The sequence below is a fragment of the Pelodiscus sinensis genome, chromosome 6, assembly GCF_052426305.1.
Source record: "Pelodiscus sinensis isolate ZL-2025 chromosome 6, ASM5242630v1, whole genome shotgun sequence".
Lineage (NCBI taxonomy): Eukaryota > Metazoa > Chordata > Testudines > Trionychidae > Pelodiscus > Pelodiscus sinensis.
In genome coordinates this window covers 105,172,622-105,194,507 of record NC_143057.1, presented here as the reverse complement: position 1 = coordinate 105,194,507, position 21,886 = coordinate 105,172,622, and the positions used below count along the sequence as shown (strand labels likewise).

General features: G+C 39.2%; 1 protein-coding gene across 1 annotated transcript in view; it reads right to left on the bottom strand.

The window, feature by feature from the left end:
* Positions 1 to 21,886, bottom strand: part of RICTOR (RPTOR independent companion of MTOR complex 2) — a 139,011-nt gene that overhangs the window by 13,528 nt on the left and 103,597 nt on the right. The window contains exons 24-32 of the mRNA XM_006139479.5: positions 21,616 to 21,692; positions 21,433 to 21,511; positions 20,530 to 20,639; positions 20,336 to 20,423; positions 19,038 to 19,130; positions 18,167 to 18,273; positions 13,627 to 13,856; positions 9,385 to 10,414; positions 5,290 to 5,467 (exon numbers count right to left, since the gene is read on the bottom strand). Coding sequence (XP_006139541.4) covers positions 5,290 to 5,467; positions 9,385 to 10,414; positions 13,627 to 13,856; positions 18,167 to 18,273; positions 19,038 to 19,130; positions 20,336 to 20,423; positions 20,530 to 20,639; positions 21,433 to 21,511; positions 21,616 to 21,692 — 1,992 coding nt within the window. The remainder of the gene's footprint in view (positions 1 to 5,289; positions 5,468 to 9,384; positions 10,415 to 13,626; positions 13,857 to 18,166; positions 18,274 to 19,037; positions 19,131 to 20,335; positions 20,424 to 20,529; positions 20,640 to 21,432; positions 21,512 to 21,615; positions 21,693 to 21,886) is intronic.

Sequence of the window (21,886 nt, the reverse complement as noted above, 5' to 3'; positions counted from 1 at the left end):
ATATATTAATATATGATAAATTCAACGGAACAAAATTTTATAACAGATTTTGTATTGGAAGTCTAACCAAAAGGACTCCTAATCAGGAATTTGAAGAAGGAATAAAACTGCATGTAACAGGATCAGAAGATATTCCATGCTCCCTTAGGAATAGCTAGATGTACTGAGCTAGAAGTCAGGACAGGAAAAGGAGAACTAGGAACAGGCAGTGGTATCTGCAGCCATGAAGAGGAGCATAAGTGAGTTTGAATATGATGCAAAATGATCAGAAAAATGTGCAGAAATGTAAAGAATGAGGGACATGCAAGGAAAGCATAGAATCATAGAATAATAGGACTGGAAGGGACCTCAAGAGGTCATCGAGTCCAGCCCCCCGCCCTCAAGGCAGGACCAAGCTCTGTCTACACCATCCCTGAGAGATGTCTATCTAACCTGTTCTTAAATATCTCCAGAGAGGGAGATTCCACCACCACCCTTGGCAATTTATTCCAATATTTGACCACCCTGAAAGTTAGGAATTTTTTCCTAATGTCCAATCTAAACCTCCCCTGCTGCACTTTTAGCCCATTACTCCTTGTCCTGTCCTCAGAAACCAAGAGGAACAAATTTTCTCCTTCCTCCTTGTGACACCCTATTAGATATTTAAAAACCGCTATCATGTCCCCCCTTAATCTTCTTTTTTCCAAATTAAACAAGCCCAGTTCATGAAGCCTGGCTTCATAGGTCATGTTCTCTAGACCTTTAATCATTCTTGTCGCTCTTCTATGTACCCTTTCCAATTTCTCCACATCTTTCTTGAAATGTGGCGCCCAGAACTGGACACAGTACTCCAGCTGAGGCCTAACTAGTGCAGAGTAGAGCGGTAGAATGACTTCACGAGTTTTGCTTACAACACACCTGTTGATACAACCTAGAATCATATTTGCTTTTTTTGCCACAGCATCACACTGTTGACTCATATTCAACTTGTGGTCCACTATGACCCCTAGATCCCTTTCCGCCATGCTCCTTCCTAGACAGTCGCTTCCCATCTTGTATGTATGGAACTGATTGTTCCTTCCTAAGTGGAGCACTTTGCATTTCTCTTTATTAAACCTCATCCTGTTTACCTCTGACCATTTCTCTAACTTGCTAAGGTCATTTTGAATTATGTCCCTATCCTCCAAAGATGTTGCAACCCCACCCAGTTTGGTATCATCTGCAAACTTAATAAGTGTACTCTCTATCCCAATATCTACATCATTGATGAAGATATTGAACAGTGCGGGTCCCAAAACAGACCCTTGCGGAACTCCACTTGTTATCCCTTTCCAGCAGGATTTAGCACAGTTAACAACAACTCTCTGACTACGGTTATCCAGCCAATTATGCACCCACCTTATCGTGGCCCTATCTAAGTTATATTTGCCTAGTTTATCAATAAGAATATCATGTGAGACCGTATCAAATGACTTACTACAGTCTAGATATATGACATCCACCGCTTCTCCCTTATCCACAAGGCTCGTTATCCTATCAAAGAAAGCTATCAGATTAGTTTGGCATGACTTGTTCTTCACAAACCCATGCTGGCTATTCCCTATCACTTTATTACCTTCCAAGTGTTTGCATATGATTTCCTTAATTACCTGCTCCATTATCTTCCCTGGGACAGACGTTAAACTGACCGGTCTGTAGTTTCCTGGGTTGTTCTTATTCCCCTTTTTATAGATGGGCACAATATTTGCCCTTTTCCAGTCTTCTGGAATCTCCCCTGTCTGCCATGATTTTTCAAAGATCATAGCTAAAGGCTCAGATACCTCCCCTATCAGCTCCTTGAGTATCCTGGGATGCATTTCATCAGGACCTGGTGACTTGCTGACATCTAACTTTCCTAAGTGATTTTTAACTTGTTCTTTGTGTATCCTATCTTCTAAACTTACCCTCTCTCTGCTTGTGTTCACTACGTTAGGCACACCTCCAGACTTCTCGGTGAAGACCAAAACAAAGAAGTCATTGAGCATCTCCGCCATTTCCAAGTTTCCTGTTTGCTTCTCCCTCCTCATAAGCAGTGGGCCTACTCTGTCCTTGGTCTTCCTCTTGCTTTTAATGTATTTATAAAAGGTCTTCTTGTTTCCCTTTATGCCTGTAGCTAGTTTGATCTCATTTTGTGCCTTTGCCTTTCTAATCTTGCCCCTGCATTCCCGTGTTGCTTGCCTATATTCATCCTTTGTTAGTTGTCCTAGTTTCCATTTTTTATATGACTCCTTTTTTATTTTGAGATCATGCAAGATCTCCTTGTTAAGCCAAGCTGGTCTTTTGCCATATTTTCTATCTTTCCTACACAGCGGAATTGTTTGCTTTTGGGCCCTTAACAACGTCCCTTTGAAATACTTCCAACTCTCCTCAGTTGTTTTTCCCTTCAGTCTTGCTTCCCATGGGACCTTACCTACAAGTTCTCTGAGCTTATCAAAATCTGCCTTCCTGAAATCCATTACCTCAATTGTGCTGGTCTCCCTTCTACCTTTCCTTAAGATCATGAACTCTATTATTTCAGGATCACTGTCCCCTATACTGTCTTCCACTTTCAAGTTCTCAACTAGTTCCTCCCTATTTGTTAAAACCAAATCCAGAACAGCTTCTCTTCTGGTAGCTTTTTCAACCTTCTGAAACAGAAAGTTGTCTCCAATGCAATCCAGAAACTTATTGGATAGTCTGTGCCCCGCTGTGTTAGTTTCCCAACATATGTCTGGATAGTTGAAGTCCCCCATCACCACCAAATCTTGGGCTTTGGATAGTTTTGTTAATTGTTTAAAAAAGGCCTCATCCACCTCTTCCACCTGGCTAGGTGGCCTGTAGTAGACTCCTAGCATGATATCACCCTCGTTTTTTACCCCTTTTAGCTTAACCCAGAGACTCTCTACACAGCTATCTCCTACGTTCATCTCCACTTCAGTCCAAGTGTGTACATTTTTAATATACAAGGCAACCCCCCTCTCTTTTTTCCCTGTCTGTCCTTCCTGAGCAAGCCGTACCCTTCCATACCAACATTCCAATCATGCGTCCCATCCCACCAGGTTTCTGTAATACCAACGATATCATAGTTGTATTTATTGGTTAGCAATTCCAGTTCTTCCTGCTTATTACCCATACTTCTCGCATTTGTATATAGGCATCTAAGATACTGATTTGATCTTGTCTCCCTGTTGTGCCCTGACCCTTCTTTCTCCTTGCCATTATAGGCATGGAGAGGGAAGCATGCTGGAGAGGGAAGTAATACAGCCACGGCATCAACCAGGTTTATATCACTAGTGGTGTAAAAGACAGATCACAATTTGAAGATAAATTATTCATTATTTATTGAACAGTAGCACTTACAGAACTTTATCAGAATAAGGGCCTCATCATGCTAGATGCTGTACAAATAGTATGAAAGAACTGGAAGAATTTATCAAGTCTGGATGTATGCACTGAAGAGTGCAGTAAAAAAAATTACATCAAATTTGTGAAGCAGGTAACAGGAAAGTTTTCCTCGATGCACAGAAATTGACAGAAATGAGGAAGATGACATATATGTTACAATCTGTAGAGTTATTTAGGTATGGGTAGAGAAAATTGCAGAATGTTAGAAGTGGGATATAACAGTAGACTTGAGAATCATTGGCAGAAAGATGGCAGATCTCAAGAGAAAAAGCTTACCCAGGAAAAAGATGAAATACAAGGAGAGGGCCCAGACAGAATCTAAAACACCACCACCAAAGAGGTGAAGCTAATGAGGAAAATGTTTATGATGGCGAGTATGATGAAAAGCACAGAAACAGTGAAGTGAATGGTAAAACAGGAGGAAGTGATATCTATCAGTAGATCAAGAAAGACAAAAACATGGAAGAGCTTCTTCAAATTGCCAATTAGTGAAATTAAGAAGAGAAGAAAAGAGATTACAGAGAATCTACAAAGGGTTAGAGAAGAGAAAAACAGGATAGAAAGCAAAGAAAAGAAGATAAGAGAAATGAAACAGTTGTTATTTCACGAAGGGAATGCCCTGAGGATTTCATGAGGGAAGATCAAGAGCAGATGGGGTGAGGTAAAAAAATGTTAATCAGTTACACAGTATAAAACATTGACAAGAAGAAGTCCTATTGTGAAGATGCACAAAAGCCTCTAGAACAGTGGTGGGCAAAAGGGCCTCCATGGGATGGATCCAGCCCACCAAGTGGATTGATCCAGCTTGTCATGGCCCTGCCACTTCCCTATACCCAGGCCTATTAAGGTCTGGGGGCGGGGGGAAGCGCATGAAGTTTCCTCTGTCCTGCCAGGATCGTGCGGTGCTTAGAATCACCACATGCTCCTGGTAGGATAGGAGGAGACTTTGTACACTCCCCTGCCCCCAAGCCCTGATTAGCATGGGGGCAGAAGGGGGAGTCCATGTTTTTGTCTTTCTTGATCTACTGATAGATATCACTTCCTCCTGTTTTACCATTCACTTCACTGTTTCTGTGCTTTTCATCATTTAGGACTGTATTTAGGACTATAATAGAGTTTAAAGAGAAGCTAGATAATTTCATGGAGGTTAGGTCCATAACAGGCTATTAGCCAGGGGATAAAATGGTGTCCTTGGCCTCTGTTTGTCAGAGTCTGGAGAGGGATGGCAGGAGACAAATCACTTGATCATTGTCTTCGGTCCACCCTCTCTGGGGCACCTGGTGCTGGCCACTGTCAGTTTACTGGATACTGGGCTAGATGGACCTTTGGTCTGACCCAGTACGGCCGTTCTTATGTTCTCCCACCACCAAGGGCATGGAACCTCTGGGGTTGGGGGGAAAAAGGCGCTCCCCCACCCCCCAGTCTAATCATGGTCTGTGGGTGGGGAAGCAGGGACGTATCTTGGCCCCACCCCTTCCGGAGTGGGCTGGGGCCACTTCAAAAATTTCTGAAGCGGCCCCTGCCAAAAAATTATTGCCCACCCCTGCTCTAGAAGCATAGGTTTTTCTATTTTAAGTCAATATATTTTTGTCTAAGAAATGCTAATTTAAATGAAAAACACTTCCAAAAACATAATCACCACAACTAATTGGAACTTTTCCTATAAATAACTAAAGTGGGAAAGCGTCCCCATTTCAGAAATCTGTGGAACTCAGAAATTTCTGTATACTGCAATTCCAACATGTCCATATCTCCTGGATTGAGGTAGATGAGAATTTTACACATCTTAAAAGAACACTAAATTAGTGGGGGGGGAAATGCTATTACTCATGAAAACACAAACTCATTTTTATTATACATCAGTTAAATACATTACTGTGTACATACCTGAAATATTTCATTGATATCCACTGGGAGAGCAAGACCAATGTAATCATCAGTGCTACCATACGTAGCATTGGACACCATGGACCGAACAGAAGAGGAACGCTGCAGTGTGTTTTGGTTAATAGGGCTTAATAAATCTTCTTTATCTAGCGAAGCATAGCTTAAAGCTTTCATGAACCTGTAATATCATTAAAAGAGCAAATGACAAACTTCTGAAAACCACTCCTTTTTAAATTCTTCTTCTATAGGTGAGGGTTGTTAGCACCCTTACTAAAGTTGCCCAACCCATCTCAATGTAAGAGACCCTGTTTCCAGTTACTTACGACTTAGCCAAATTTAACTTTAAATTTTCTACACCTGGCTGAAATTTCTTTTTGAAAATTTCAGTCAAAATAGTTGGTCTATTTCTAAGTGCAAGGTCAAGGGAAATATACATTTTACCTATGTTAAAAAAAAGTCTGACAACCTTTATTTTGATAAGTAGCACACATGCACACACACACCCTTCTCCCCACTGCCATGCTTTGAGGAAAGCACTTGAAATTTGGCAAGGGGTGGCTTCTTATGCCAAGAATGTGAGTTTGATATATGACTAAATTTGGCCACATTACCAGCCTTTGAAAAAAAAAATCCCTGCTATTGAGTGGCTCTGTGTCGAGGAAAAAGAACCCTGAACTTGAATGCAGAGGGGATAAGATATGTATCCAAAAATGAAGGGGGGAAGAAATGGGGACAAGGAAGCTGGACTGAGGGGAGGAGAGGGAAATTAAGACAGGGAAGTCTGAAATCAACTATTCAAAAAACAGGGACTGAAAGCCACTGAGGTAGGAGAAAAGAATGGAGATAGATATGCTAACAAGCCAGACAGAGTGCAGGGGGAAAACTGATCCTGGCAGGTAAACACCACAGGAACTGGAGGTGAGGGGCACAATGAGAAGAGATGAAACAATGTGGGTATTAGGGCTGGGAGTCAGTGGTGATGGTAAATGCAGAAGGTGGGACTGGGCAAGTGGGTAAGAGGTCAGATGAGGAGCCAACTAGCGGAGAATGAGACTGGCTGATCTGTGGGATGAGAGTTCTGAGGAATGGAAAATAGGAGTGTCTATGGAAGAAGAATAGGACTGGGAGGTGTAAAGTATGGTGGGGAGCATACGAAAAGCAGTTGGAAGGGATGGGCCAGAAGGTCATGCTTTGGGCAATGGCAAGAGTCACTAGAATGCTTCCCCTACAGATCCTGGAAGGAGAACCCAAGATGCTGGAGCCTTCCCAATCCTCTCCTGTCAGTATAAACTGGCAAAGTGTCTCTCTCATTCCCTTTTAGTACTTATCTACATAAAGGACAAACTACTAATCTACTGATCAATTAAATTTGCCAAAATCTTAAGTCTACCAATGACCTACATAGGTGTCATTATGATGTTGCATAATGAGATTTCTTCCCCCTTCCTCCCACCTGCTCGCTTTTTAAAAAACATAGGAAATAAAATGCAAAAACTATGTTAAAGAATACTGTCTGACAAGTCAAGCACTCAAATATCAGGAACTATGACAATAAAGATTACCTGCACAACCTTAATTTGATCCCTTTGTGTGTATACTTGATAATCTTTAATCACATGATAAAATATTACTTTTTCTACAGGACACCTTTCAGTTTACAGAATGGACCTAACTATGAATGAATCAGCATTGTGTAGTGAAGACGACAATCTGTAGGACCACTGCTTCATCTGCTGGTCTAATGGTCAAAGAAAGTAAATGCTAGCCTGTGTGATGCTAAGAAAATTGCTAATTGTATGTTCCTCATTTTCTATATGCACGATTTGAGATCCAGACCTAAGTCTGTTTAAGTTATAAATATCTGTAGCCGCAACTAAAATCTTGCGGGCTAGGGAAAGATTGCTTTGAACATAAAATGCTATATAATGCTAAGTTTTTTGAAAAATCAAGTTCCTAGTATATCAAATTGGACACTTAAAATTGGTGGGGCTTTTTTACCTCAGTTCCTCATCTTTAAAATGGGCATGACAGTGCTCCCACATGTCACAGAGATGATGTGAAAATAAAATACTAATGTTTGTGAAGTAACTCATATACTAGAGTGACAAATGTCATGGAAAAGCCCATCAAAAATTAATAATTCTGTATTCACAGCAGAATTTGAAGAACAGTTTCTCAAAAATAAAATATTCAAGAGCTGTGATTAATTGAGATCTGTTCTTTTACGCATGGTATGGGATCGGTATTGTAGAAATATAGTATGTCATCATGCGATTAAAGATATCATAATGCATAACACAATAAAAACTCTACAGCCAAGCTTGATTCTGGAATTTCCTAACTTAAGTACTTGACTGCAACCTTCATGTTTTGAACACAGTTTATAGGCAATAATTCATGTATTTTTCACATACTCTTGACAGTTTAATGGATTTATGCTAAGGTGAACAGAAATTATTAATGTCTGTCCATGTATTACTCAAGACATATTGTTTAAATGGCTAAACTCAATTACAGAGTAATGAGGCCCTTGATATCGTATTCTGGTAAGTATCTCTGCATATCAGAACTAATTAGAGTAGCAACTGATGTGCACACAAAAAATGATGCCATTAATCCAGACCTAGACAACTACTTATTTCAATCAGCAAATGGCACAAAACAGCCATACTACTTTCAATATTTTAATGCTACATATTTGCCACTATTTTCCTCCTTTCCAACTTCAGAGTTAGGAATTTAATATTAAACCTATGAAGTTGGGTTTTTTCCCCCAAGAAATACCAGAAGAAAACGCATAGTATAGGTAAAGAGTGAGGATATTTTTACAAGACCTAGTCAACAGGTGTGAGCTTATGTAATGATTTGAGGCAAGATGCTTAGTAACCATAACTTAAATAGAAATGAGGGCACTAAGTATTTCTCACATTACATTTGACGAAAAAAGGACCACATCCGATCACAAGATCAAAATCTTCACAAATGCACCTAAATTTGGAACATACAAGAAATCCAAATATGTTCTATTTCACGTTACTGCTTCTTGGGAAAGCAATGTGCAACAGAGGCAGGGATGAGAATTATTCATAGTGGACAAAGTAACAGATGCCTGCTCTCTGCAGCAGCCAGGAGCTTCAGACAAGAACCTACCATGATAATCTCTTCCCTTTCTGTCACATCAACCAGGATGCTGGGGGAAATGTGTGTGTAAAGGTGTGTGTTGGGAGGAGATATGGGAGATGGACAACAGAGCTAGAAAACTACTTCCTGACAGGAACAGTCTTCAAATGTGAGACAACAGTAGTCAAAGACTGATAAAAAAGGAAACAGAATCGAGGAACAGTGACCTGATAAATGGGGGAAGAGTGCTAGGACTTCAGAAGTTAGTTATTTACACTTATCAAATGCAAGACAGTCAATGTCATGAGACAAGTATGTTATATAATGGCCTAATCAGTGCTACAAAATGTTTATAATCATACTCTAACAAAAAGGAGACACTGACTTTCTCTAAAAACGAGTCCCATGGCTGAAATTCTAGACCCAGGAAGTCAATGACAAAATTTGTATCAACTTCAGTGGGGCCCTGTGCTGGACTTAAACCACCATCCTGGAACAGGTCTAAAACAGAAGTACTCTCAGTTTAAAACTTCAGTAAGAGATACAGGGGAAACTCAAGAAAACACTGTTTGCACTCATTCCATGAACACAGGGAAATAAGTTACAATAATAATGATTCAGACTGAAGTAATATACTTCATTAAAAAGCCTACCACAAAAGTCAAAAGGGAAGAAACACCAAGATAAATAAGAAAATTATTGCTCTGGACTGTGATTGGTCTACCTGGCAGTGAGAAACTGATGACAGTAATATATAGGTACTGGGCCTTTTTATAACAGCAATTAGGAAGTTCAGATCCTTAATTCATTAATAATTCCCTTAATATATTTGTCCTGCTTCCAATGGAATTCCAGATCTTTAGGTACTGACTGTTACCTATCATTAGCAAAAAACTGTAAAAATAATTTACATGACAAATAAAACATTATTTAACTATGCTTGTGAAATAATATATTAGCATGGATCTTTCTTACCTACTTGGCGTCAGCCGAGAATCCAAGCTCCCAGACTTCATGGTAATAGTGTCAGTAAACAGCACATCCTTTGCTGGTGATGCAAGGGCTTCTGAATGAGATAGTGAAGGATGCATCCTTTGCTGCTGTAAGCGTTTCAGTGTAGCATAACCGAAGGCATCTCGAGAACTTGTATAGCTAAAGGTGTAGTCAGCAAGACTCTTTATTGTAGCAAGAGAAGGAGCTTTAAGGGACTGTGCTCTTCGAGGGAGCGTATGAGAAGAGCCTGGCGGCACCAGGGACACAGAATTTGATTTTGAAAGAGGAAGGTGGTTAGATTGTGGTGTTGAACAGTGGCTTGTTTTAACTGTTTTTGTACTTACCACAGTACTCAAACTTCCACAGTCAGTGTCTACATTTGTAGAATCCACACCCACTGTCTCCCTTGAAGGACTTGAGCTCATTGAGCTTATACCACTTGTTGTGGTATCTGTATTAAAACTTAAGCTACGACTCTTGAAATGTGTTTGTGTAGAACCATCTCCCATTAGTCTCTCTCTGCTTGTGTTTTCCCTGTGATTTTCATTTCCAAGTCCTTTTGGTAGCCTTAGATCATTTTCTCCAAGACTTGGGGTACTACCTGCATCTTCCATGTTCTTGCTCCCAACAAATGAAGTTTCTAAGCGTAATGTATGGATTTTAGGAACTCTGAACCCAGGGGTGAATTCATCCCCAGGAGTAAATTCTATACTACTGGATGGTTCTGTTACTGTACGATTTCGCCTCAAGCCTGACTTACTGTCAGATGATGACAGTTTGCCTGCTTTAGGATCGCTACTACTTCTATGCTTTTTATTAGGCAGGGTTAGTGAATTTAGGATGCGATTCTTCACGAGCCTGCTAGAAGCAAAAAAGGGGAAAGAACTACGATCCTTATCCTTTAAGGGTCCAGGTTTATCACAAAATGCTTGTTCTGCATCCTCAGTGATCTCTAGGAAAAATGTGCTAGTTGAAGTACTGCCAAAACGGTCATCCTCCATGATAAACATACCTGAAATTAAAAAAAGGATTCTCATTGCTGACTGTTGGTATTTCTAGAAAGTGTAGAAACTAAACTGTAAAAAAATAAAAATCTGTTAAAAAATTACTTAAACTTGATACGCCAAAAGGTCAGTTACACATTTAAAAAATTCTGAAGAAAATAAAGAGAGACATGTATGCTACAGTGTATAAGTCACATTTTAAATTAGTACAATAAAACTCCATTGGTCCGGGATCCAATGCTCCGGCACTCCTGATGGTCCGTCACCATCAGGAACCCGGAAGTGCTCTGGGCAGCCGGACAATTGGAGCTGTTCTGTGCCCGGCTTCCCTTGGTGTCAGCCGCTGATCAGTTTCAGCAGTGGCTGAATCGGGGACGCCTGGGGCAGAGCTGGACTATCGGAAGCGGGGGCTATGAGGAGTCTGGGGTGGCATCCCCCCCACCCCACCCCGGATCCCTCATAGTCTCCCCTTCCGATAGTCCGGCATATCTGATAATCCGGCACCCTCTGGGTCCTAAAGGTGCCAGATTATCGGAAGTTTACTGTATTTGTTTTCTTCTTTAGGCTTTGTCTACGTTACACACCTTTTAGCAACATGGCCATGTTGCTAAAAATCAGGCAGTATAAACACTGACAGCACTTTTGCAGTCAAAACTTTCACCCCTGTCATTTAGACCGGGGTGGAGTTAAGAACCTGTGAACAACAAAAGCATTGTCGCTCAATTGCCAGTGCAGGCAAAGTCTTAGAAAACAATACTCTTTCCTTGTCCTGTCTTATTTTTATTCTTTGGAAAAGGCAGCCCTTAACTCCCTCTAGAGCAGAGCTACTCAACTTTGGAAGCCCCGGGGGGCCACAATGACACTCACAGCACTGCCGAGGGCTGCAATTTAAGTGTGGTTGCATATATATGCAAATAGCATCTTTCACACTGATGAGCACAAATACAAAGATTAAGTCTTAAGCCACAGCGCCAGACCCAAACTTGGCCAGTCAGCCAATGTGAGCCAATCAGCACCTCTCAGGATCTGCCCACAAGGCTAAGCAGCCAGCTTTTTCCACAATGCCCCCACGCTCCTGGCACCTCCTCCTTGATGGCTAGAAACGCCAACACTCTGTACCTCTATGTTTCAGCCAGCCCATCTGCTTGTGTGTTTCAATGCTAATGCCCTCGGGAAACACCTCTCTGTTGTGGAGCGGGTTCCCAGTGGACGCCATGTTCAAAGGATCCCACCTGTGGGCCGCATGTTGAGTGTAAACCCAACCTGTCCCCCCCATCCACCCATGTGCTGCAAATGGCTCATGGGCCACATGTTGAGTAGCCCTGCTTTAGAGCCAATGCTAACAAATTTCCATGAAAACAAATTGTATTAACGAAGAATGAAAGTACAAACTGCATCAAATTTAATATCTGAACCACACAAGCTTGATTTCACCTTTATAATTCATTCACATTTTCTTCATTTCATCATTTGGATATATTTTAAAATGTGGGTACCTAAACTGTACAAATATGAATTTTGATCACAAGGTATACAGCCACCTACATAAAAAATGTTAGTCTTCATAAAAAGCAGAACTCAAACAAAAACACAACAAAACAAAAAACCCTAGCTATTTAAAGGGTTTTGAAAGGCATTTCTCTGAATATATGAGCCTAGCTAACATACTGAATTACATTTTTGTGGTCTCCCAACCTACAGTGTTTATTTCAGATTATAATAATTTATGATCTACAGCTTAAAAATAGCTGCTTACCATAAACTCTCTAGGACATCCTTTCACCTGTCAATATACAGATTTTTTTTTTTTTTTAAGGGCAAGTAACCTGACAATTGAAGGAATCTAAACATCTAAAGGATTTAGGCACACGTCTCACTGAAATGCAATGGGACTCATGTTACTAAATTCCTCACACCTTACTGAAAACGATCAGCTCCTTTGGTGTTTATGACAACAGTGGCTACAGTACTGCTATGCTTTTTTTTTTTTTTTTCAATTTCTGCAACATGTAGTACTTGCATATATCTAGTGTCTGTACCCACTAGAAAAGGAAGACATCTCTTCAAATTCTGGTTTGCCAGGTTAACTTTAACATATAAAGGATTTTGTAAAATATTTTATTTTTCAAAGACACTGCTATAATATTTTATTTAGTACTTAACTTGAGACTGGCCTCCAATTAGCAGTGCTGCATTCTTTAGGACTATTTAAAAATGTCTAAATATGGCATCAAGTATCAGAGGGGTAGCCGTGTTAGTCTGAATCTGCAAAAGCGGCGAGGAGTCCTGTGGCACCTTATAGACTAACTGAAGTGTAGGAGCATAAGCTTTCGTGGGCAAAGACCCACTTCGTCAGATGCATGTAGTGGAAATTTCCAGAGGCAGGCATAAATATGCAGGCCAGAATCAGGCTGGAGATGACAAGGTGGATCCAATCAAGGAGGATGAGGCCCACTTCTAGTAGCTGATCTGGAGGTGTAAATTTCAAGAGAGCAGAAGCTGCTTTTGTAGTTAGCGAGCCATTCTTTAATCCATAGCTGACTTTGTTTAATCCATAGCTGACTGTGTCAAACTTGAAGATGAACTGTAGCTCAGCAGTTTCTCTTTGAAGTCTGGTCCTGAAGTTTTTTTGCTGCAAGATGGCTACCTTGAGATCTGCAATTGTGTGTCCAGGAAGAGACACACAATTGCAGATCTCAAGGTAGCCATCCTGCAGCAAAAAAACTTCAAGTTTGACACAATCAACTCTGGATTAAACAAAGACTGTGAATGGCTCGCTAACTACAAAAGCAGCTTCTGCTCTCTTGGAATTCACACCTCCAGATCAACTACTAGAAGTGGGCCTCATCCTCCTTGATTGGATCCACCTTGTCATCTCCAGCATGATTCTGGCCTGCATATTTATACTTGCCTCTGGAAATTTCCACTACATGCATCTGACAAAGTGGGTCTTTGCCCACGAAAGCTTATGCTCCTACACTTCAGTTAGTCTATAAGGTGCCACAGGACTCCTCACCGCTTTTAAATATGGCATGTTTAGCACTAGATTTAAATTCCTAATATCAGTCAGAAAACAAATGTATTATAATTAGGCCTAAAAAAAATTTAGATCAAGGTTGTAGAAGTACGGTAATATTATATATAAAATACCATTTTTAGATGTTGTTTTGAAAACTTACTAGGAAACATTTATCACTGTGAACATTCTAGTTTTGCTTACTTGATGGTGCAGATTCACTTTCACTGTTATGCCTAGAACTTGTGGACCCCGAGTTCAAGCTAAGTGTGCTGGGTATAGAAGAGAGTTCATTGCAGAGTTGTTCCATGTCATCAGGGACTACTGGCCACGGCTGTCTACGACTGTGTCTCACTGCATCCCAATTATGCTGCTTCAGAATGTCACAACCTTGTTTAGTTTTGGCTATCAGACCAAGCACGTAGACACAGGTTCTGTATTTAATAATAAATATAAAAAAAACTAGTAACAATAGCCTGATTAAATCAATAGATCTGCTTTATTCAAACATAGATTTGATTTTTAAGAGGAAATAAAGTTTCAAGATAATCCAGTACAGACCTTGCAAACCAGATGACGGTTTTTTTGGGAGTTTTTTGTTCTATCTAATGGAAAAAGCAATTCAGAACAAGTGTTGTATAGGTAACAACTACATTTTGGATATATAAAATGTGAAATGAAAAAGAAAAACTTGCATAATACAGTGTTAATATTCTACAGTTTTAAAAAGTTAATCGGGAAAGGCGAACGGTAAGGTTCATAAAGAAAAGTTTATCAGATCATGTTCCTGTCTGTTTTATGGTACAGAATTAAACAAAACTAAACTAAACAAAAAGAAAAGATGTCTATGTAGTAAGAAATACTTTAAAAAATTATAGGCTAAAATGCTAGCAGCACCGATAGTTAATTTTGCCTAACACTTTCTATCATAAGACACTTTTTAAAAATTGTTTATAAGTATGACTAACTGTTGGGTCTGAAATTTTCTGTGGTGAGTATCTACACCAGACTGTTATTCTGTTTTGTTCTGCATGTGTGTGTGTTTTTCCTTAAGTTTCAGGTAAAATTAATTTTCCAATGTTAAAAAGTTAGTTTTAATTGAAGCTACAGCATGTCCATGTTTTGGAGCATGAACATGAAACTTGGCAGGGAGATCCAGTGGTGCCAGAGATATGCCTTTGGCTGTCTGCAAAAATTCATTCAAATTCGGCTAAATTATAAGCCTTTTAAAATTCTCACTTCTCATAGACTCAAATAGACTTCTTTTGGCTGCTGGGGATTAAGAAGAACTGCAACTGTTCCTCCTCCCAGATGAGGACCACTCCGGTACCACACACAGGAACTGAGAGTAGAGAGCTAGCTCTCCTATCCTCTCAATGCTCCTCATACTGGCACCTGGAGAAACAGAAAGAGTACCCTAATTCAACTGCAGAAGGGTGAGGAATGAAACAGGAAATGGGAAAGAGAAAAAATAAAGAGAAGAGGGGAGATAGAAAGTTGCAGAAACCAGAGTGGATGGGTTGGTGGACCAGAGACAGACAGGCTAAGATCAAGTGAGCAGAAGGATCTATACAGGCACTCTGTTGCCACAAAGTTCCTATGGGTTTCTGGACAAATCGCTTAACATACTAATTGTGCGTTGCACATTTTGTACATTTAAATAGTGCATGGGGTAATGTAATAATAAGCTCTTCCAAGGATACCAATACATTTTATCTGTTTCCACCAAAAATCTTATACAAAATTGATGACTAAAAATTGAAAACAATAGCGATAGAGATTTAAGAATAGGGATGTGAAGGTTTAACTGGCTAATCGGTAAGCCTCACGGGAGAGGATTATTGATTAAGATTAACTCAGACTCATAGACTTTAAGGTCAGAAGGGACCATTATGATCATCTAGTCTGACTCCCTGCACAATGCAGGCCACAGAATCTCACCCACCCACTGCTAGAATAATCCTCTCACCTATCTCTTAGATATTGAAGTCCTCAAACGATGGCTCGAAGACCTCAAAAGATGCAGAGAATCCTCCCACAAGGACCTGTGCCCCATGCTACAGAGGAAGGCGAAAAACCTCCAGGGCCTCTGCCAATCTACCCTGGAGAAAAATTCCTTCCTGACCCCAAATATGGCAATCAGCTGAACCCTGAGCATGCGAACAAGACTCACCAACCAGACACCCAGAAAAAAGTTCTCTACTGTACCTCCTATCTTCTCACCATTGGCCTATTTACCACTGATAGTGAAAGGTCAATTAATTGCCAAGATCATGTTATCTCATCAAACCATCCCCTTCATAAACCCATCTAGCTTAATCTTGAAGCCAGATAGGTCTCTTGCCCCCACTATTTCCCTTGGAAGGCTGTTCCAGAACTTCACTCCTCTGATGGTTAGAAACCGTCACCTAATTTCAAGTCTAAACTTTCTAATAGCCAGCTTATATCCATTTGTTCTTGTGTCCACACTGGTTTTGATCTTAAATAATTCCTCTCCCTCCCTGGCATTTATCCCTCTAATATATTTAAAGAGAGCAATCATATTTTCTTCCACTATTTGATCTGAGGAAGTGGGTCTGGCCTACGAAAGCTCATCACCTAATAAACCATCTTGTTAGTCTTTGAAGTGCTACATAGTCCTGTTTTTATTCCAAATGAGGTCTCACCAATGCTCTATATAACGGCACTAACACCTCCTTCTGTCTACTGTAAATACCTCGCCTAATGCATCCCTTTTTCACAGCCAAGTCACAATGTCGGCTCATAGTCATCCTGTGATCAACCAGGACTTCGAGGTCCTTCTCCTCTTCTATGACTTCCAACTGATGTGTCCCCAGCTTATAACTCAAACTCTTGTTGTTAATCCCTAAATGCATAACTTAACACTTCTCACTATTTCATCCTATTAATTGGTGGGGCTGGAGCAGCAGTGCCCACTGCAGACAGGTTAACCAATTAAATAGGATTTTTTATCCCTATTGAATCATAGAATCATGGAATACTAGGACTGGAAGCGACCTCGAGAGGTCATCGAGTTCAGTCCCCTGCCCTCATGACAGGACCAAATACTGTCTAGACCATCCCAGATAGACATTTATCTAACCCACTCTTAAATATCTCCAGACATGGAGATTCCACAACCTCCTTGGGCAATTTATTCCAGTGTTTGTCTACCCTGACAGTTAGGAACGTTTTCCTAATGTCCAACCTAAACCTACCTTCCTGCAGTTTAAGCCAATTGCTTCTCGTTCTATCCTCAGAGGCCAAGATGAACAAGTTTTCTCCCTCCTCCTTATAACACCCTTTTAGATACCTGAAAGCTGCTATCATGTCCCCCACCAATCTTCTCTTTTCAAAACTAAACAAACCCAATTCTGTTAGTCTTCCTTCATAGGTCATGTTCTCTAGACCGTTAGTCATTCTTGTTGCTCTTTTCTGGACCATCTCCAATTTCTCTACATTTTCTTGAAATGCGGTATCCAGAACTGGACACAATACTCCAACTGAGGCCTAACCAGTGCAGAGTATAGCGGAAGAATGACTTCCCCCGTCTTGCTCACAACACACCTGTTAATGCATCCTAGAATCATGTTTGCTTTTTTTGCAACAGCATCACACTGCTGACTCATTCAGCTTGTGGTCCACTATAACCCCTAGATCCCTTTCTGCCATACTTCTTCCTAGACAGTCGCTTCCCATTCTGTATGTGTGAAACTGATTGTTCCTTCCTAAGTGGAGCACTTTCCATTTGTCTTTATTAAACTTCATCCTGTTTACCTCAGACTATTTCTCCAATTTGTCCAGATCATTTTGAATTATGACCCTATCCTCCAGAGCAGTTTCAACCCCTCCCAGCTTGGTATCATCTGCAAACTTAATAAGCATATTTTCTATGCCAATATCTAAATCATTGACGAAGATATTGAAGAGAGCCAGTCCCAAAACAGACCCCTGCGGAACCCCGCTTGTTATACCTTTCCAGCAGCATTACGAACCATTAATAACTACTCTCTGAGTACGGTTATCCAGCCAGTTATGCACCCACCTTATAGTAGCCCCATCTAAGTTGTATTTGCCTAGTTTATTGATAAGAATATCATGTGAGACCGTATCAAACGCCTTAGTAAAGACTAGGTATACCACTTCCACCGCTTCTCCCTTATCTACAAGACTCATTATCCTATCAAAGAAAGCTATCAGATTGGTTTGACATGATTTGTTCTTTACAAATCCATGCTGACTGTTCCCTATCACCTTGCCACCTTCCAAGTGTTTACAAATGATTTCCTTAATTGCTTGCTCCATTATCTTCCCTGGCACAGAACTTAAACTAACTGGTCTGTAGTTTTCTGGGTTGTTCTTATTTCCCTTTTTATAAATGGGCACTGTATTTGCCCTTTTCCAGTCTTCTGGAACCTCTCCTGTCTCCCATGATTTTCCAAAGATGATAGCTAGAGGCTCAGATACCTCCTCTATAAGGTCCTTGAGTATTCTAGGACGTCCATTATTTTTATTTGCTAGAAAATCAGTGCCTTACATGATGGCACTTTCCTAACCTGGTTTCCAAGACACTTCATATAAATAAACATCTGATCTGTTTAGAAGATGAGGGAAATTTCTTCAAACTTTTCCAATGATGTTTAATAAAGGACATCCACTGTAAGCAAGAGTTGAAATCTTTACAGTCTAGGTCTGTCAGAAAATGCTATTTGCACATTTTTATTTTAAAATTAGTTATACATACCCCCTTATGGATAAAACCTCACAGTGCTGGGCAAGTGCCATTATGTCAGGAATCACATTCTCTTCTTGAAGCAAGTTAAGGCCCCAATTGGATGATCCAATATTTCCCTGAAATGAAGTTATTATTTGCCATCAAATATATTCAATTACTGATGTCTTTTGTAGTGATGCCCACAAAACTTTTGACATGCTACTAATGTGAAATGCCATTTGGCCACAATTTTATTATAAGTTCAAACCATTAAACGTTTTAGAACACATAGCCAATCCTTCTGGTATTTTTCACCTGGGAGCAATGAAGGACTCAGGGCATCATGTGCTACCTTTAGCTCTGTGATAATAGAACAAAGATTATCCTACATTTCCCTTTCACATCCTGGCATTTTACTGCCCTTTACTTCCCCCCCCCCCCTCTCTCCCCATCAATGATCAACTTGGATAGGGGTACAGAAAATAAATATTAGTGAGGAAGGAAGGACAGAACATAATGTCCAATGTTATGACTGCTCCATCCCAAAAGGACTTCAGACTTCCCTTCTATCTTCCCACAGTAAGCAAACTGAACCTGGTAGGTTTAAACCCAGCAATTCACCCACTCCGACAAATGTTTTGGGGAAAATGATGGTGACACCAAGGAGCCATAGCAAATCATATCCCCTGAAGACTATTTGCTCATATTACTGTTTATGCTATTTATGGTAGACTGACAAAGATTTTTTTTAAAGCCACATACAATGCATGGTATTTCATCAGAAAGATCAGCTAGGATTCAAGAAAAGTAAGTCTTGTTAATTACGTTCATTTAAAACTAATTATTTCAGTATCTGAAAAATTATAGCAGAAATAAGAGGAAAGATACATGTATTACTAACCAAAGCCCAAAGGGCTGCTTTCAGATGTTTAATTCCTTCCCACTTATCCAACATTGGGGAACGAACAGTGTAACTTAAATCTGGGACAACACTCTACAGGAGGAGAACAAAACAAACTCAGTTGAATGTAACTAAATACTAGAAGTTTAAATACATTAGACTCCGGAAGTTTTTAACAAACGTTTACATACATATACTTTAAATTGGACAGTTCCAGAAAATTACATCTTGCACTGATTAACTCCAATAATGCAGAAGGGAAATTATACACTTAACACAACCTAATGTCCTAAATAGTAACAAATGATTCTGTATTTAGTGCACACACAAAATGATAATACTTAGCTTGTTTACTTTCACAGCATTTGGAAACCTTCTCATTGCAGTTTTACGATTCAAAGAGTAAAGATATTCCCGGTATATTCTTTTACTTTTCTTCATATTCAAATTATTTACAAACCGGGGATTAATAGCGCAATTAACTTGATTTAGGGATGGCAGTATATAATTTTCCCAACAGAGCTCAATCCAACATACTTCCATCCTAACCAAAATCCCCCTGCTATCTGGGTTTTAGGCCTCCTTTGTACAAATACTACCAATCTTGTCATATTCTTTCCAACTATGTGATGGTTTTAATTATATTAACTTATGCTCACCAACAGCTTGAGCGAAAGCATCAAATAATTGTTAATTAAGGTCTCAAGATGGAACAGGTTCCCCGAATTAACTTAATGCAGTATTTAGCCTTCCACTTGAGCATATTTTATTTAAACAATTTTATAAAACTTACTGTGCAAACTAAGTTTACAAGTTAGTCTGTTTTACTTTAGTAATTTATTTCTCTCTCCATTTTCAAGAACTTAAAATACACATTTGTTTTAACAAAAATTCTAAATCTGTATTCCCTATATGCATAAAACAAAAGCATGGCTTTACTAATCATTGTTTACATGTTCATTCAGACAAAATTTACTCTCCCAAAAACATTTCTTATTGGTGATGTGTTTGCCTTTCCTATTTCTGTCATTAGCCCTTAGCATACACAATGATCAGTTGTAAGAAGCAGGTTGAAATCTATTTCTCTAATGTTTCCGCATAATGCTAGGATGTAGGTAAATCCTGTTCTTGGATATTAGTTCTTTGAAATTTAGAAAGTTCATAGTTTTATGAATCTTGGTATAATGACTGTTAAAATGATGATCAAAATAGAGGTACTCCAAGTAATTTATTCTAGAAATTTTATATTACACTTTAAAAGTTTTTACTTTTAATTTATCTATAGTCAGTATTCTCACCTGAACTTCCAACAAATGACAGCCTGTTTTGTGGTGGACCAGTTGGCCATAAAGATGGACTGGCAGGTAGACATGAGGCCGCTGTAATCTGATAGAAAGCACAATAGTCTGTTTACATGGCAATAGTTATGACATTTTAAAAAGCCATCACAATTCATGGCTTCTTAAACAAGTTTCTGTGTAACAGAATTTACCTTTGGTTGCTCCGACGTACATAGTTATCACCATCAATAGGTTTACGGTAAGTGGTAAGTGCTTCATTAAGTTGTTCTTCAATTAATTCAACATATTTTAAATTGTACTCCTAAAAAGGAAAATGCAATGTAGAGCCTATCACATGATTGGATAATATGACAGGAAACAAAGATTTCTAGAATATACAACATACTACCATATTAAAGAAAAGTTATTTTTGGCTTCATAATCAAGTTTGAATTTTTCAGTTAGTGCAGTAATTGTACTTCGAGTACAGAATTAATTTTCTGACAATTTACAAGAAATATGCCATTTAGGATATAAAATATATTTTAAAATAGAGCACTTTTTCTCTCAAATAATCCTAAAGAATAAATAATTCAAGTTTTTAATTTAAACATTGAAATCTGGTGTGAATGTGACATTTGAATAGTTTTGTAGGATTAATGGAAAGAAAAACTATTATTTTCATTACTAATCTTCAACAGAGGCTGAAGAAATACAGACTTACTATGTAAAATTCTAAGAATTGCCCTCTTTTAAATGGCAGCCATTTCCAATGACTCTCAGTGTACTGAAGCAAGAGGCTGCCCTCAGGTACCTCTCTAGAGAAGGGAAGCTATCTTCCCATTGTTGTCAGCGGGACTGAATGTTTCTGTTCACTTCCTGACAGGACAGCACATCAGTAGACAAGAAAGAATTCACACAATGAAGTGTACAGTCATGAACAACAGGATGTTTCACTAGAAACACAAATTTTTAATCATTGAAGGCATGGAGCGTTCTGACATCAATATTGCACAACTGTGAATTCCTTGCAAACTTCTAAATGTTTATATTCACATCATTCCTCCTTTAAAAATAACTTGCAAGGTCTATACACTTAGCCTTGTTAGAATTACCTTTTGCCATTTCTCCATTTGTTTCGTTACATAACCTCTCTCATTTAGATAGGAAAACCCCTTTGGAATGGACAGAAATCTATAAAATAACAACAGACACTAAATATTCCATCTCTAACAAACCACTTGGAATATGAATATGTAAGTTTTTTTTTTTAACGAAAAGATGCATGCAACACTTACCTTAGAAGCAGAAGCAACCCTTTGTCTCCAAGATGGGAGAGAGCAGGTTTCATTTGGATAAGAGCATGAAGATTGGCCTATAAGAGAAATACAAAAATTCATTAAAAAATCCTGATCTATTTAAAAAGAGAATTAGCCATATTGAAGCTCTGAACATCTTTAAGAACAAAAATTACAACAGCAGTGATCATATGAAAATTAAAGCTTAGGTACTTAAAACAATTTGCAAAGTAGAATGATCAAACAAGATAATTTGATTTAATTGGTTAAA